This window comes from Dicentrarchus labrax, unplaced genomic scaffold (genome assembly GCF_905237075.1).
Source record: "Dicentrarchus labrax unplaced genomic scaffold, dlabrax2021, whole genome shotgun sequence".
NCBI lineage: Eukaryota > Metazoa > Chordata > Actinopteri > Moronidae > Dicentrarchus > Dicentrarchus labrax.
In genome coordinates, this window is record NW_026136721.1 from 18,005,694 (window position 1) to 18,022,038 (window position 16,345).

At 38.5% G+C, this 16,345-nt stretch overlaps 1 protein-coding gene across 4 annotated transcripts in view; it reads right to left on the reverse strand.

The window, feature by feature from the left end:
- The window catches only part of prkcaa (protein kinase C, alpha, a), a 143,783-nt gene that overhangs the window by 21,443 nt on the left and 105,995 nt on the right, over positions 1-16,345 (reverse strand). For all 4 annotated transcript variants that reach the window (XM_051384076.1, XM_051384074.1, XM_051384075.1 and 1 more), the window contains one exon: positions 2,480-2,560. In XM_051384076.1, the coding sequence (XP_051240036.1) occupies positions 2,480-2,560 (81 nt within the window). The remainder of the gene's footprint in view (positions 1-2,479; positions 2,561-16,345) is intronic.

Genomic DNA, 16,345 nt, shown 5'->3' on the forward strand with positions numbered 1-16,345 from the left:
GTGCAGAATTTGTGCAAACACTTTTCACAGGAAGACCTTGCAGGACAAATGGAGTGGATGACCCAGCTTTTCCCCCTCTACACTGGGAGGTTATCATCAGTAACCATAATGTGGGTGTTTTGACAGTCCATAAAATGAATTATTCGTCATTTCCACTCCACTGGCCCCTTTGAGTAGAGATAGCCTGTCTGCATCATGCCCTCTTTACCTGATTTCACACACGGCAGGGAGAAACAGGGGAAGGGAACATCTGAATAGGTAAAAACTTCTGTTAATGTTTATTTGGGAATGAAAAACATACCCATCTTCATGTTTTGATTTGTTGTGGAGGAGCTTGCTTTTGTGTTAGCCTTTTGGAATGGTGGTCATATCAAAAAGATATTAATGAATATTAAATGTCTTAATAAGTAATTTAGTGCTGAGTCATGGAACCATGTTTTATTAAATCCTGTAAAAAAAAATGTACTGATGGGCGATATATTTTTTTACTTTCTCAATGTTCTTCCTTCAGCTTCCACTAGAATGTGGTTTGAGGTTGATGCTGAAACCTGCAGAGACTGCATTTAGTCATCATAAATATCTAATACTAGACCAATCCATGAAGAGGCTCTAATGCAACTACCACACACAGCTTCTTTGGCTTTAGGCTAATGCTATCCTAGTTAAACAAAGCTCAAAGAAACAGAAAAGTAAGCTTCCCAAAAGGGTTAGTGGTAACATAAAGAAGGGGGAAAATTTAATCTGCTCAATTTGTGCACAAAATGCAGTCACTTAGAGGCAACATAAAAACGTTGTCCCACATGTCAAGCTTGGTGCTTTCCTAAGGATGCATCCTTAAGACAATATTCAGATATCTGCACAAAGTTCTTGTTTACCAAATCAAATCTTTGCCAACACATTATTGATACATTTATGTCAATAACTCAGAGTATTATTCAGTATATTGACTTATGTCCACTGGCAGCACACCATGCTGTATCCAGCAAAAGACAAAGTAGGCTTCCCAAACAGAACAGTGGTAACAAAGAGTTGTTCAGTGCAGAAATATGAGAAATTTACTTTGCTCAAGTTGTGTACAAATGTAGGCACTAAAAAGAACACAAAAAGGCTGGCAGCTTTTCTGGTTGCAGAGCAGCAAGCTGGCTGAGGAAAAGTGCCAAGCTTAACACGTGTTGCAACCACAGTAAGTCTTTTTTGGTTTCTCTGTGCCTATTTGGGCCCAGCAGGACACAAATTAATTATGGCACATTCAACAGACAATGAAACATTCAGGAGTTTGTTTCTTTTTGAACTCCTATAACATTTTCGAACTCGTGATTAACAAATGGATAAAAAAAATCATTTGAGGCAATTATTAGATCCATCAGAATGTTTTTCAGACTCTCCCGTAGCTCCCTCTGGAGCAGGGGTAGGTGAACCTGCGGCACCAGAGCCACAAGCAGCTCTTTAGCTCTCTCTCCAGTGGCTTTCTTTGGCTTTGACAAAATATGATATGGAAATGAATAACGGATACTTTTCAACATTTTCATTTATCATTGTTGTTGGCCTAAAGTGATTGTTACGTTCTCAAATTGTTAAAAATTATAGCCATTACACAGGCAAAAACAAAAAACTAATAAATGTAACATTTTGTCAACTAAAATGTACATCATACTTTACATCCTTTTCCTCAATAGTGGTGGCTACTAATCTTGAGTCTAGTTAGGCTAACTATAAATTCCAAATGCCCCAAAATATAAGTCTCGGAGAAAAATAGAGAATTTAATAGTGTGTGGAAAGATTTGTCTGCTTTCACCACCAATGCTGCTGGCTTACCAGTAGGCTTGATCTGCAGCAAGAAATTAGCATTAGCAAGGCTCAAATATACTCCTGACTTTTTTCTTGTTTTTTGGGGGGCCAAAAATGGCCTGTTTGATAGTAAAGGTTGCTGACCCCTGCTCTGGAGTGACAAAAAGGTCTATACAACTTTTTTGCAGTAGTACTCCCCAAGACCTGTAAAACAGACTTTGAAGTGTAAAATTGGTAGAGTTCCCCTTTAATTGAACTGCAGTTAAACTCCAAAAACAGTAAGCCATTTAAATTAGTAACCTGATTTTTCAGGCGCGTAAAACCTCACTGGTCAAATCTGTAATCAGTAAACTGAGCTGACTACAATAAAAGAGGGTAAAAGGTTACACCAAATAGGATATGCCCTGATTGGAGATGTTTATTCAGTGCTGGTGGGAAGGTCTTTAGAAAGCACCACCTGAGTACATTCAGGCCACTGAAGAGCCTTGCTATCAGGGGAACGTCAATGTGGGAAAAATGTGGCTGTGAGCAGTCTGTGAGCAACGTTGTTTCTGTGTAAAGTTTCTGCATAATCTGTCGTAGATAATTACATAAAAAGTACAACTCTGTGTGTGTGTGTGTGTGTGTGTGTGTGTGTTTGTGTGTGTGTGTGTGTGTTTGTGTGTGTGTTATGAGCGTATACACCACTGACCTGCCCTGCCAGCATTTCGTAGAGCAGAACTCCATATGCCCACCAGTCTACAGAGCGTCCATATGGTTGATATGCAATAATCTGTAGGGGAAGGAAGAGAGAAAGTTCAGAAGTTCAGCCAGACTCAGACAACTAATTCTGCATGTATAAATAGGGCAACATAAACTGCGGAAAAAACACATGATTATTTGAATGATTTGCCATTCTGATCATGAGATTTAGCAAACCAGACTGTACATTTGGTGACACATTGGTCTCCCAGAAGTATGGGGAGAATGGAGACTCAGCTCAGTCTCATCTCGCGTCAGTCAAGTCAAAGATGTTTGAATTTTATCACATGACATTGTAGCACTCTACTGTATCTACAACTACAGTAATCTGTTTACAAGTGAGAGACTAGAAAAGTCTGTCAGTGTGAATGATATAATGCATATTAAAAATGTACAGTACATGGACCTGCCTTTTACTGTGTCCCCGACATTTCTTCTTCTCCCAACTCGAGACCAAAACTAAGGCATCTTCCTCATCTAATGAGGAAAAGTGACATCCACATCCAGACTTTGATCCACTTTTCAAATACTGATTGGTATGCTACCTTGCTACACAGGAAATCTACTAGTTGACAATGGGTAGGGCATTATATAAGCACATCTTCATGATAAACTGAGTCAAAATGCAGACATTCGCCAACCTGCCAACTGAGCTAGATCACAACACATGTGATCCCTTTGGACTTGTCGATTAAATATGCAGCAAGTCACAGATTCTATAAATATTTTAGTGCATTACAAGTTCCATCACTTATCCTATATTCTGTTACCTCTGTCAGCACTGAAATTAGATTGCAAAAATATAGCAGATTATTCACTCACAATGTATGCACTCCTTCTGTGTAATGTATTTTAGTCATACTCAATCCAGCACACAACAAATCTCCTATATATTATAATCTTTATATACATGTTAAGCTCACATTGTGTGAACATGAACAGGTCCCACACAAAAGCTAAATACACACATACAGCATTCATATACGTTTTCTTTTGTAAATCCATGGCAAGGAAATTTGAGAAAGCCTCTACAACATACCCTATAGGCCTCTTCCCAGCATGGCTGCACATATTTTGACGCACGCTGCCATTGCTTGTCTCATTTTTATGTAAGTCTAAATGACTGTGATAGTGAAGCATTTCTGAATGATAAAATTATTCAATGCAACATCAAACAATCACAAATTGTGCTTTCCGCTTTACTAAATGTCCTTGTTAAGTTGCCAACTGATGAAGCATCATTTTTTAAATCAAAAATGTAAAGCCAACTGTGCCTCAAAATGCTACAGACACATGCATATGAAGTTTGACAGCAGCCTTGAATATCCTTTTCACGCATTAAAAACTCACAGAACGGGCGCCCGGTTAGCTCAGACGGTAGAGCTGGCGACCCATATACGGAGTTGCTGCAGTGGCCCGAGTTCGAATCCGACCTGCAGCCCTCTGCTGCGTGTCATCCCCTCTCTGTCCACCCACCTTTCCTGTCTCTCTACAGCTGTCTCTATAAATAAAGCCAACAAAAGGCCAAAAAGATAACTTAAAAAAAAAAAGAACAAAGAATACGCATAAAGCAAGGGTGTGACATCTTTGACTAGACAGAGGTGCTGGATGACTCCTTAATCACATACATTTTAAATCACCTGCAACAATTACTTCTGCCATGCTTCAGCAAAGAAGATAGGAAGAAAACATTTTCTGACAAGAAGCGAGCATTTGGTGCGTAGGAAGGGAGTAGATAACAAAACACAGAAAAGAGTCCCCGTATGTCATTTTACAAGACTCAAGCACCTCAGAAAAACATTGTTTTTGATGTTTGCTACAGCTGAAGCTGAAAAACACTTTTTCACACAAAAACAAGTCGGCAGCAAACAGCAAAGCCACTGTGAATAAAACTCTTCCTGGCAAGTGTTTGCACATTTGGGAGGGCAATCTTGACATCTACATTTTGTTTTGTTTAAGTCCTTTTGTCCAAATGTTCTGGAGACTAACAACACCATCTCTGACAACAGCTGGTGATTCTTTCTGACTTAAATGGCTGTTTCCATTTTTCAGTGACCAAGGATCCAGTTATAATGTCTAATGTCTAAAGAGGAAGGTCTATTATCAGGTGAGAGAAATTATCCAAATCTCTGTAATGCAATTACTCATAATAGTCTTCACTTTCAGTGATATTAGGGACAGTTTTATAGCTGGTACATATTTTTAATCCAAAGGCAATGACACAGAGGGAAGCAAAAGAGAGACAAAGACACAGGAAGAATTTCAGCAAAAAGAGCATAAAAACCTCCAGTGGATATTCTAGGAAGCCTCTCTCAACTGTGACATTTTCTCTGGCGACAGCGGGATTTCCTGTGGGTTTCTCTGATATTGGCCAAGGTTAATGTTTTCACCCACTTTGACCCTATTCCCCCCATTTAGAAGACTCACATATTTACACTTTACACCCACTTACACATCCAACCATTTCTCTAAAGCCTCTTCTGCTACATAGCAGCAATTGGTGCAGCCATGAGCATATGCAATGCAGGCTCACATACAGCACATAAGCACATACAGTATGTTAAGGCCACGCATTCATGTGCATGCACACACAAAACACACAGGGTAATACGGTGACCCACACATAAAAAAACAACTTCAGGTGTGTAACAGCAGTTCTGTCATAGGGAATGCTCTATGACCTTTGTTGAGTACCATCTAATCTCACATATGCTGCAGTGGAACACTCCTCCAGCTTAGTAACACACAAAACAAAACAAATCAAGATAAACAAAAATAAACGCATGCATATACAAACATACATATGAAGCATACACACTGATGCACCTAGGTGTGTGGAAGCAGATCTGTCCTGTATTACTCTATAACCTTCGCCGTGTAAAACCTGACCTCTGCCTTGCCCATGGGAGCGAACATACACACACAAAAACACCTCCAGCTCTCCACTCCACTGTCATGATGCTGTCCTGAGGGTTTATGTGAGCCGGCTGGACACGCAGTACTTCCACGTGTTAACCCTCATACACAAAGGCAAGCATGTGAACGAACTTGCGTGCACATACACTAATGGTTCTTTGAATGTCACGATGACTGTGAGAGTTATAGAAGCAGAAAGTATTTATATAGCACACATTTAAGGTTACAGTCCGTGTGACTTAACCAGTTCCTCTTCAATACATCATATTTCCCTCCTTTTTTTTGTTTGACACAAAGCTAAATACAAATATCTCCCCCCCAAAAACACACACGTAATAATGCTGAACTTGTCTTTTAACAATATACAAAATAACTTTGTCCTCCATGTATTCAATCTAAGTCTTTGTAAACCTCATATACTACCTACCACTCTCTTCTGTAGGTCTAGCATGTAACAATGATTATTTTATAAAAATGTTGACTATGTAACATCACTATGGCCACATACTCATTTCATTTTTATTCTAAGCTATATGTCATAGACTCGTGGAGTTGCCGTAACAAAACATCATCCCTCGCTAAATATATACGAGATATCGTAGGTCCTTCCTTCCTGCTGCTGTCAGACTGTATAACAACCAGCACTGCTCCCAGTAGACCCCCCCCCCCCATTGTTGACAATAACAATGTGCAATATTTCACTGTGCAATCTATTGCCCATGTGCAACTGCTGCTGCTACTATTTGTACTATTTGTGTTATCTGTTGTTTGTCGATTCTTACTGTTTTTCTCTTGTACATAGTGTTTTTATTCATTATCTTTCCTACTCCTACTGTTTTTATACTGTTTTTTTCCCTATCCACTGTGCTGCTGCAACATTGGGACAAATAAAAGAATATCGTATCTTATCTTATCTTAAAGACTATAAGAATGGTCAATGATTGAATATTCCAGAAGTAATGCTTATAAATAGTGTGGTGTTTATTTTGGTGTAAAAAATCTTTGCCAGTGTATATAATATCTCAGGTCTGCACTTTAGAAAACAAACTCTACGCTCTCAACGTATCTATTTTGGAATGTAGAAGAAAAGGAGGTATTTCAGATGTTTTAAAACAAATAATAATTATACATTTCAGGGCAGTCATGTAATTTTTTTTTTAGGATGTGAAAGCCTCTTATCATAATACCTCTATCCTTGACCCTGGTGAACATGTTTCATAAACTTCATATGGTCAACTACACATAAACAACATGTAGACCTTGCATAACCTTTCACACGCTCAACTAACGCTTAAAAGCCCCTGTTGTAGATGATGACTATTTTGGATGAACAGAGAACTGAGCTGAAACACACCTGATGCAACTTCTAAAAGTACAGGGTATGTATGGTAATGTGGTTGAAGTATGCAGCAACTTAATGGCATAAATATACTTATTACTTAATGTTTCGTGTTCACTCATACTGCATTACATGATCTATGTCATTTATTGTACAGAACAAAGATCTGTGCAGACAGTCACTGACAGCCTGATGGGGGAACTATGGCAACAGGGGGAGGCACTAAAGAAAGGATATACTGGTAGAATGAAAATGTTCTATAAATGTGCAGTCACTCTGTCATCTTGCATCTCTTTATCAAAAAGAATTAACTCAATTATAGTTTCTGTGTGTTGGGACAGTTTCTATCACAACCTGGTAAGGTGTTATGTTTTGACATTATTTGACACTGAATTATTTCCGTCATGTAAAACAGACCACGAAGCCAGGCTGAGAGTCAGTGAGATGCAGGAAGAGGAGCAGAAGAAGCAGGTGCAGCAAGTCGTGCGGCAGTACACAGGTAAGGTAACTTTATCAACAACATGAAAAATACTTTTAAAAGGTTCTATTTAAAATACTTATAATACCAGTACAAATAGCATCACTTGATAAAATTAAAAAAGCAGGAAGACTGAAGTTGACTCCTCCTCCCAAGGCCGCAACCTGTGTGTGCATCTATTTTTACTTGTTTCCATGCAATTTATTGGCTTCTATTTGTTTACTCTAATCGTCCTTATTCCATCCTCACTGAGCAGAACTGGAGGCCAGACTGAATGCCAGTAATTTGGAGGCTCAAAGCAAACGAGTGGAAAACAAGTGCAGAGGGAAAGTAAAGGTAATACAACAAACAAGTCAGTTATTAATGACGAGAAAAGTAGATTTCCTCTTCATCTTAGCTCATCTAGTCTCACCTCATGATTTATCTTTGACTGAATGGTTGAAATCATGCAGTATTTATTCCCTCATTTTCAACAAATAGAGTTCAACGCCAGACAGAAGTCGTAAATAAGCTTGGTGACGCATATGCAGGGGTAAAGGCACTGCAGGCTGCTGATCAAGGTAAATGAACTTCATTCTTACTGCATGGCTAGTTATGTCAGTAGATGTACAATATATTTTGAATGAGATAGACTGGTTTTTTTTTTTTTTGCTTTTTGCTTTGTATGAAAGATAATATTATATTATAATACTAAATATTTTATGTTCTATTCCTAAATGTAATGACCAGGACTAGAGGCCAGACTGAATGCCACTGATGTCCAGGCAGAGACAAAAACAACCCTGGTGGCACAATTACAGGTGGAAATTAAAGGTACATTAACACAGAGATAATTGTATTGGTGCAGTCGCATTGTGAATAAATACATGTACATATTAGGTGAGCTATCAGAAACCAAAAGAGTGCCATCTTTTGGCAATCTGTCCAAACTAAAGTACAGTGAGAGTCAGGAGAAGGAGTTTTCTGCCCGATTATTAGGTAGGTAGTAGGTTGACCCACTGGGGGTCCTGATAGAAATTGCTTTAAATTTAACATGACATTTTCATAATTCAGTAGTAGCCTTTTCACCCCTTCCAGGTTTGTTAATGTTGTCTCAAAAAGGATTAACAGACCAGTTTCCACTCTAGTTCTGCTGAAACTATACTATCTAATGCAATAAACGAACAAATGAAATCATGATGTAATGAAATCCCCTCATATTCCCCAAAGAATGAAATTCAGTGGCTTTCCCAGAATATCCATGACCAGTGACACTCTTGTAATAGAGGTCAAGCCCTATATTATCTAATCTCACCATTAACTCTTCCTCTATCCGAAGGATTGAATTCCAGGTTGTCAGCCAGTGAAAGCCTGACTGGGGAGCTGAAGATCAGCCTTGAAGATAGCTGAGACAAGTGCAGGCACTTACAGCTGATCGAGGTGAAGAGAATAAAGACATGCCTACAGTGCTGATTCTGTACATTTCGATTATCATTATATTCTCTGTTTGCCTAATTGATGGCTTGATAGGTTTCACTCTTCTAAATTATTCTAATAGAACTGGCAGCCAGACTGGGAGTCTCTGAGAGCCTGAGTGAAGAGCTGAAGATCAAGACCACAGGCATGGTCAGGGAGGTAAAAGCTGAAGATCAGCTCATCAAGGTAGAAAATTACAATTGATTATGAATGAGTAATTAGGTTATTAGGGCAACTGAAACACAAAGTACCCTCTTATCCCTACTCTGATTTAAATTAGATATAATGACTGATATTAATGCAGTTTCACCTCTATCTCAAATCCTCCGCTAAAACTAAAAATCCAGAGTAGACGCCAATGATGGCCTGGCCAAGGAATTGAATACACGCCTTGACGTTACCGAAACAAAAGTGGAGGCGCTGGAGAAAATATGCCCTCTTTTAATTAAATGTTTATTTACTACCATAAGATTAACAGGTAGTTAATAGTTCATACTATTTTCAATCTCTTCCATTAATCCCACAGAGTTAGACACTAGACTGAATGTCGCTGATTCTCGGGCCAGGAGATGAACACTAACCTTGAAAAAACAGAGGCTGAGATGGAGGCACTGAAAACAGCTGATCAAGGCAGGCAAAATATAACTGATCCACTGTAAAATATATCAACATCTGTATTGGTTTGATGAAGTTTAATAAATCATTCTGTTGGCTTTAAAAGTTTATAATGATATCCATCACATTTGCTCATATTTTTTTCCCTGTATATGTGTATACATTAATGTATTATTGTAATGTAATGTGTATGTAATAGTGTATTATTACCACTCAGTATGAATATTTTTTAACTTTAATTTTAATTATTCTGATTTTGTCACATGTCTGACTTTACTTAAATGTATTGTATTTAATGCATTTACATAATAGAGTTGGAAGCCAAACTAGAAATAAATCAAACTGTACAAGAAGAGCTGAAGAACAAGGTTGAACAAACAGCTGCAGCGGTGGAAGAGGTGAAAACAACAATGACTGAAGGTAAATACATTTACACATTACACATACATTACACTGCTCATACAGCATACTGTGCACTACAGGAGTTTTCTTGCTTTGCTTGGGTGCATTCCTCATTTAGCAAATCCTTTCATAATGTGATGATCATTCATGCCTTTCTGTTCATCAAAAATGAAGAACAAAATGTATCATCTATTTCACCTCCAGTTACATTAATTTTTAAATAACTTCTGTCTTCTTGTAACTTCCTTTTCAGGAGTCTTTACAGCTCCAGTCAGTGGAGTTTACCACTTTACCCTCTACTCTCATGCTAATGGAGGAAACCCTGGCTTTTTACTCTTGTACAAGAATGGTGAGGCTGTTGTGGGCTCTGCTGAACACCCAACAGCCTCTGACATCACTGATAACGGGTCCAATGGGGTAGTGCTGCTTCTTCAGAAAGGAGATCAGGTTTATGTGCACATGGAAGCCAGATCCTGGGTCTGGGCAGACAGCAACCTTAACCTTTGTACTTTTACTGGTATTCTGCTGTACAGTATGTCCAATGATGTTCCCAAACCACTCTGTAACTTTCAGTTTATTACTGCTCAAGTAAGTCATATAAATAAATCATTTGTATTACAAACAACACTATGACACTATGTTTTTTTTTAGATTTCAACTGCACTTGGTTATTCAAATAAACAGATTGCAATAATTGGAACAATTCACATCTAATCTGCAATCCATAACATATCAATTCAAAACTGTTATTCTGATGTGTTTCCATCATCTTAATATAAAAAATACATTCTGCAAGACCTTGTGTCATAAACCTTAACAAATACTGTCCATATCAGTAGAAATCCAATAAGCTGTCACGCATCAGTGTTTCATCACCATTAGAAAATGTGAAAGTCATGACAACTGTGCAGGTTGTTTAAACATATAGCAGCTTAACAAGGTCCTAAAGATCATATCAACATGAAACAGAATAAGAATGAGACTTTAATCCAGAGTGACAGCATAATGTGAAACTGACAACCACATACATGAGAAAATGGGTTTAAGGCTCCACATTCTGATCCCTTTCCATGAAAACGAACACGGTGTCCCAAGAAGGTGAAAAGTGCTAAGCCTTAATCCTCGGCTTTCCTGCGCTAAAAAGGCAGAAAGATGCAGAAGGGAAAAGCCCTCCTCCCTTATCTTTCTTCTGTTTTTTTAATTAGCTCAAGGGTCAAAGACTCCATGGTGAGGGAAACCTCTGGGTGAAATCCCTCAGCTTGTCTGCTCAAATCCAGTTTCTTGCAGGTATCATGCCGACCTTCAGCCTGACCTGACAGCTACACACTCTGAAGAATCGTTTTCACATAAGATTGGCACTGCCACTGTTGAAATATTTCAATATGTATGAGAAGGATAAAACGCTTGGAAACTGAAACGAGAATAGTCATATTGGGTAAACAAATATACTTACTCGCTCTGGGTCTATCTACTCACTTTCATAAAAAAGAATACAATACAATACAACACAATATGCTAAAACAACAGTTTTGAGCAGTTCGGACATGTATCTTTAATAAAGAGTCAAGTTGTTTAATACTGATTTGCTAAGAGGAAACACTTTTACCATGACAGGGTGAAAAAGGTTGATGCTAGACAGCATGACATGAAGGACCTAATGTGGCATATTTGTTGCACTGCGTCAGTGAGAATTGACCTCACAGTCTCTCTTGCAAACCTATGTGCAATAAAGGGCTTTATCCATGAAAAGCATGTAGACACATCAGGTCAAGGATATCTGCAGCCCCATGTCAGTTTGTGTCATGGGAATGAAAACAGAGCAGAGATATAAAGGGGCTGAAAGAAAGAGAGAGAGAGAGAGAGAGAGAGAGAGAGAGAGAGAGAGAGTTAGATGGTGTGAAAAACAATGGGATAAGACACATTTTTAACGCTAAAGACGCTATGAGTTAAATCTATTTTATTGTGGTCCAGAATTAAATATCAAATAACTGTTGGATGAATTTTCATGATATTTTACAGAAATACAGTCCCTTGTGGATAAATTCTAATAACTTTATTGATCCCCTGGGATTGCTATCTAGTGCCATCATTATTTTTTTTCAGTAAAAAAATTTGCAGGTAATGGGTGTGAAATGCTGATGGCTTTATTGATATACTGCCTTTTCATCTGGAGCAGAGGACCAACACTTTTCCTTACAGGATGAACTTTGGCAATCCCCTGACTTATTAGTACAAACAAAATACCTGCAAAAATAATGACATTCCCTTCAGGTTCAGATATATTTTCTGTTTAATTAGCAAATGTTGCGCTAACACACTAAACTAAGATGGTGTACATGGCAAAGATGACCTGCTAGCAGCCTAACAGGGGCACTAGCATGGCTGTAGATGCCTTGCCTTATAGCAAAGAGCAACCCCAAAGTAATTCTTTCGATTCCAGAAATAAAAACAAGTCACATATTATTTACTGCTGTATTCTCATATCATTGTTACACTGTCACAATCATTTTTTCTCTCAGCCGTCACTACTTGCTGTGGAAAAGGAAAGGACGAAAGAGAGAGACTCATTGAAAGTAAGACAAAAAGAAAGAGCAAAGGAAAGAAAAAAGGCAGAAAGGACAATTAGAGTTCAGCAAAAAGCGACTGTTTAGATCTGTTTCCGGCCATTCTGCAGAGCGCTGTACTAATGTGACGCTGCTGTGACTCGCTGCCCTTGCCACCCCATCGTCTGTTTACAACAACACCAGCGGACATTTACAGTTTCAGGCACAGTGACCTTCGTGCACTGAACTACCATGTTGAGTCTAGATCACGTATTTATTATGTAAAGATATGTTCATCTGCTTTGCTGTTTGCGTGAAGCTGATATATACACAAGTGCTTTCTCCTTCTGCCAGGTTGCGAGTGATGGAAATAGACAAGCGTGACCTGTGCCTGACATTCCCTGCTCTCATCTTCTTTTAGGTCTTGTTTTATTTTTTACTTTAATGTATGAAAGCCTCTGGCTAGTACAGCTACGCTGATTCATTGCAGTACATACGTGTTTGTGTGTGCCTGTATGTGTGTGTAGGTGTGTGTGTGTGTGCGCGCACAGTCACAGAAGTTGAAATAAAAACAGATTTTCTTTGCGTACATTCATCTTTATATACATAAAATGAAGAATATATTTGCTCCATAATATCTTTGTTGGGTGGAACGTGTTTTATGTGCCTGTGCATGCGTCCATGTGCATCTGTGTTTATTTGTGTACCTGTGCTTGTGGCTTGAACAGTCTGTGTTTGTGTGTATATTTGTGTGCATGTGCATGGGCATTGCTACAGACATTTCTCTCCCATTTGGCCTAATGCTACATGACAGTTGTGGATCAGACTGCTAGCTATTTAAGGCTATTCTCCTCACTACACACACACACACACACACACACACACACACACACACATACATTCCTACATTACCTACAGTGGACAATCAGTCACATACCAAGTGTGGACTTCAAAAATGTAAAACATTTAAGGCCTTTGAACCATAATATTACTGCAAATGTGCATTTTTAAAGAAAGTTGGGACTCGCATTATTTAGCAATGTCTACCTATCAAAGAGGGTTTCTCCATATACTGCAGTGGAGCTGTCTGTACCCATTCTTTCACCTGATGAATGTTTGTTTACCGCAATTACTTTTCTCTGTTTTTCAGGAATGGATAATTAAACTGAATGTTATCAAAATGTAATTTTCTCTGTGATACAAATATCACAAAAGTAATCGGGCCACTTTAATTGAGAATAAATAATGTTTCTTATTTAATTCTTATTTTGTATTTGCTCTTTAAAACTTAATTGGAGTCAGGAGAAAAAACATTTCCCAATCTCTACACTCTCTCAAAGAGTCAGATACTGATTTACTCTTTTTTTAAATAGGGAGAATTTGCAGTGCTAATTTGCTGACATAGTTGGTAATGTTTGACTTAGTGCCATTACTATTATTATTAGAAGTGTCCTGGTAGAACTTTTAGAGGTTAGGAAAAGAACATCTACAAACCACAGCACCAGAAGAACGAGGTCTTTGAGAACGAGATGGTGGAGTATATCCACTTGTTGCTGCAAAAGAGGTAAAGAAATATGGGAAAAACAAAGTCTTCTTCCAAAACCTGAAATGTCTTGAAGAGTACTTTGCCGGTCACTCATAGCTGTGCTGGTTGAGGCTTGGCTGAGTAGAGAGGGCCTGATGGAAGATGCTTTGATCGCTTTGCTGGCCTGTAGCCTCATAGCAAAAGGGATTATTAACCACCTCAAGCCTGCTGTTAGCTTTGGGCCCTACACCAATGGAGATGAGACTCCGTATAGCATCACATTCGCATCAAAAGAGAGGAAAGAGAGCCAAAAAGAGAGATGACCCAGCTGGAGCTGTGTCTGCAGGAGGTGCAAGCAAGAGGCAGGGAGGAGGTCTTGTCAACAGAGATTGTCACAGAGGCACTGACTTTAACAGAGCCTGAAGCGAAGAAGAAAAAGAAGAAGTACTTGTACACTGGCTTGTAAACTGGCCAAATGGAGGAAGACATAGATGCTCAAACACAACAAGAGTTTTCCACATAGTAGTGGGGCATTGTTTGTTTTGTTTGTTTTTTTCCCTTATTTCTTAATTAATACATATGTTTGTAAAGAAGCATTGTTTTAAAGTTGATTCTTCATTGCAGCCAATAAGGTGACTAAAGTACCAGAGTAATACATGTTCAAATTGACGCAATGACACAGACGCAAATTCAAATGCACCAACCTCTGCTCCTATAAACCTTGTCCTCTATACAGAACCAGATAAAAACCTAGTCAGTGTGGTTAAACACTGCTACACTCGCACACTAAGACTCACGACTAACACTGTTACAGGGTGCTACGGGAATATCTGCCTCTTGTTGTCATCAGAGCCCTTTGAGAAATGTGTGTGCTGTGGAGCAGATACTGTGTGCATCAGGCCATGCTTTAGTAGTCTGTTTTTGAAAGCATTTCTCAGCACTGTATGTGCCTGCTGTGGTTGGTTCCATTCACTGATGATATTCCTGTAATGAGCAGCCTTGGGGTTTACGTGAGCGTCCTGCACTGCAAGTAGAGTTGAAGATGAACAGCACCTTTTTACAGGATGAATTGTGTGACTTGAAGGGAAACTGCAATTTATTATTGTACTATTTAGTATTGCAGTCCCCTGCGAGTCACACCCCCAAAACTTGATTTACCTTAGACCTAATGTAACTTGATAGCATCTTTCAATATATCCTCCCTGCTTGGTAAGCATCCATGTCTTTCCAACTCCAACTATAGTTTCTAAAGCAGGCTTTTGTTGTATATAAGATAATTATGGACCATTCTCTCATTAAGAAGCTCCCTCCAGAATCACAAAAGTTACTATGTACATTTTCACAGGTTGATGAGTACCCCTTTGAAGAGGAAAATTAACTTATCTGAAGCTGTTCTGGAACAATTTGGTTCATGCAATTGCACAGCTTCAAATAACTTTTTACCAGAGCAGGAAGTGACAGCTGCGTGTTATCAATCTGACAAACCTGCAGCCAGTCAGCTGTAACATTGTCTGGTTCAGATGAGACACTAATACATTGAAATTCTGGTTTGGAAAGTTAAGAAAAGTATCTCATTTGTACACAATATCAGTTCTGAGTTCAGTGTTCTTCAGTCAGGAATTGAGGTTAATAGATTTGTTCATGGCAGGTGGATAACTGTCCTGTGTAGGTATGTGTCTACATACAGTATCGACACAGATCTAACCACAGCAAACTAATGGTAGAGTTAATAATAGATAAATACCTTATATTTCTATATAAGCCAATATATAATATATACAATTACATATGCCAATACACAACTGAACTATGGCAGCATATGGATTATCAATGACACTGTAAAATATTTATTTGCATGCATCATGTATCTATTAGCAGTAGCAGATTGACATAAACTAATGATTTAAATAAATAAATATATAAAATAAAAAAATAACCGAAAAGAGAAAAATACATTGTCATGGCATACACATGCAGTATAATGTATAAATTGATTGCATCAGAGAATAAATATGCATTTGGAGACCTGAGGCAGAGAGAAGAGGAAACAAGAGGAAGGTTATATCATCCAGCTCAATATTAAGGATGTGTAAAAGTTAAAGCATTTCTCTAATTACTGATTCATTTAATAATCTAGCAGAGAAGTAATCTGCCATCCAAAGAGCTTTTCATGGCTGCCATCTTGTTTGCAGAATGTTTGCAGGTTCATGCTCTCTGCATTTCTGACTCATTTGCTGTTTCCTTCTCACTTCCTCTTTTCTCACCTCTCACTTACTTTTCCAACCCCTGCTGAAGTGATTTTGTAGGACTATTATAGCTCTGATCTGATAACACTGGTTTCACTGATTCAGTAATTGGTGAAGAGCTTAAAATTAGAGCTGCCACTGCAAAAACATGCGGCCAGTCGACAACACCATGGTGACTTCGGGTTGCTATTCCTAGTCCTCAAACTTTTTGAGAAATAAGGAAAAGCCACAGTCATTATTCAGCAACAAAAACTGGAACAGCTCTCTGCATCTTAAACAACCCTGAACCATGTATGG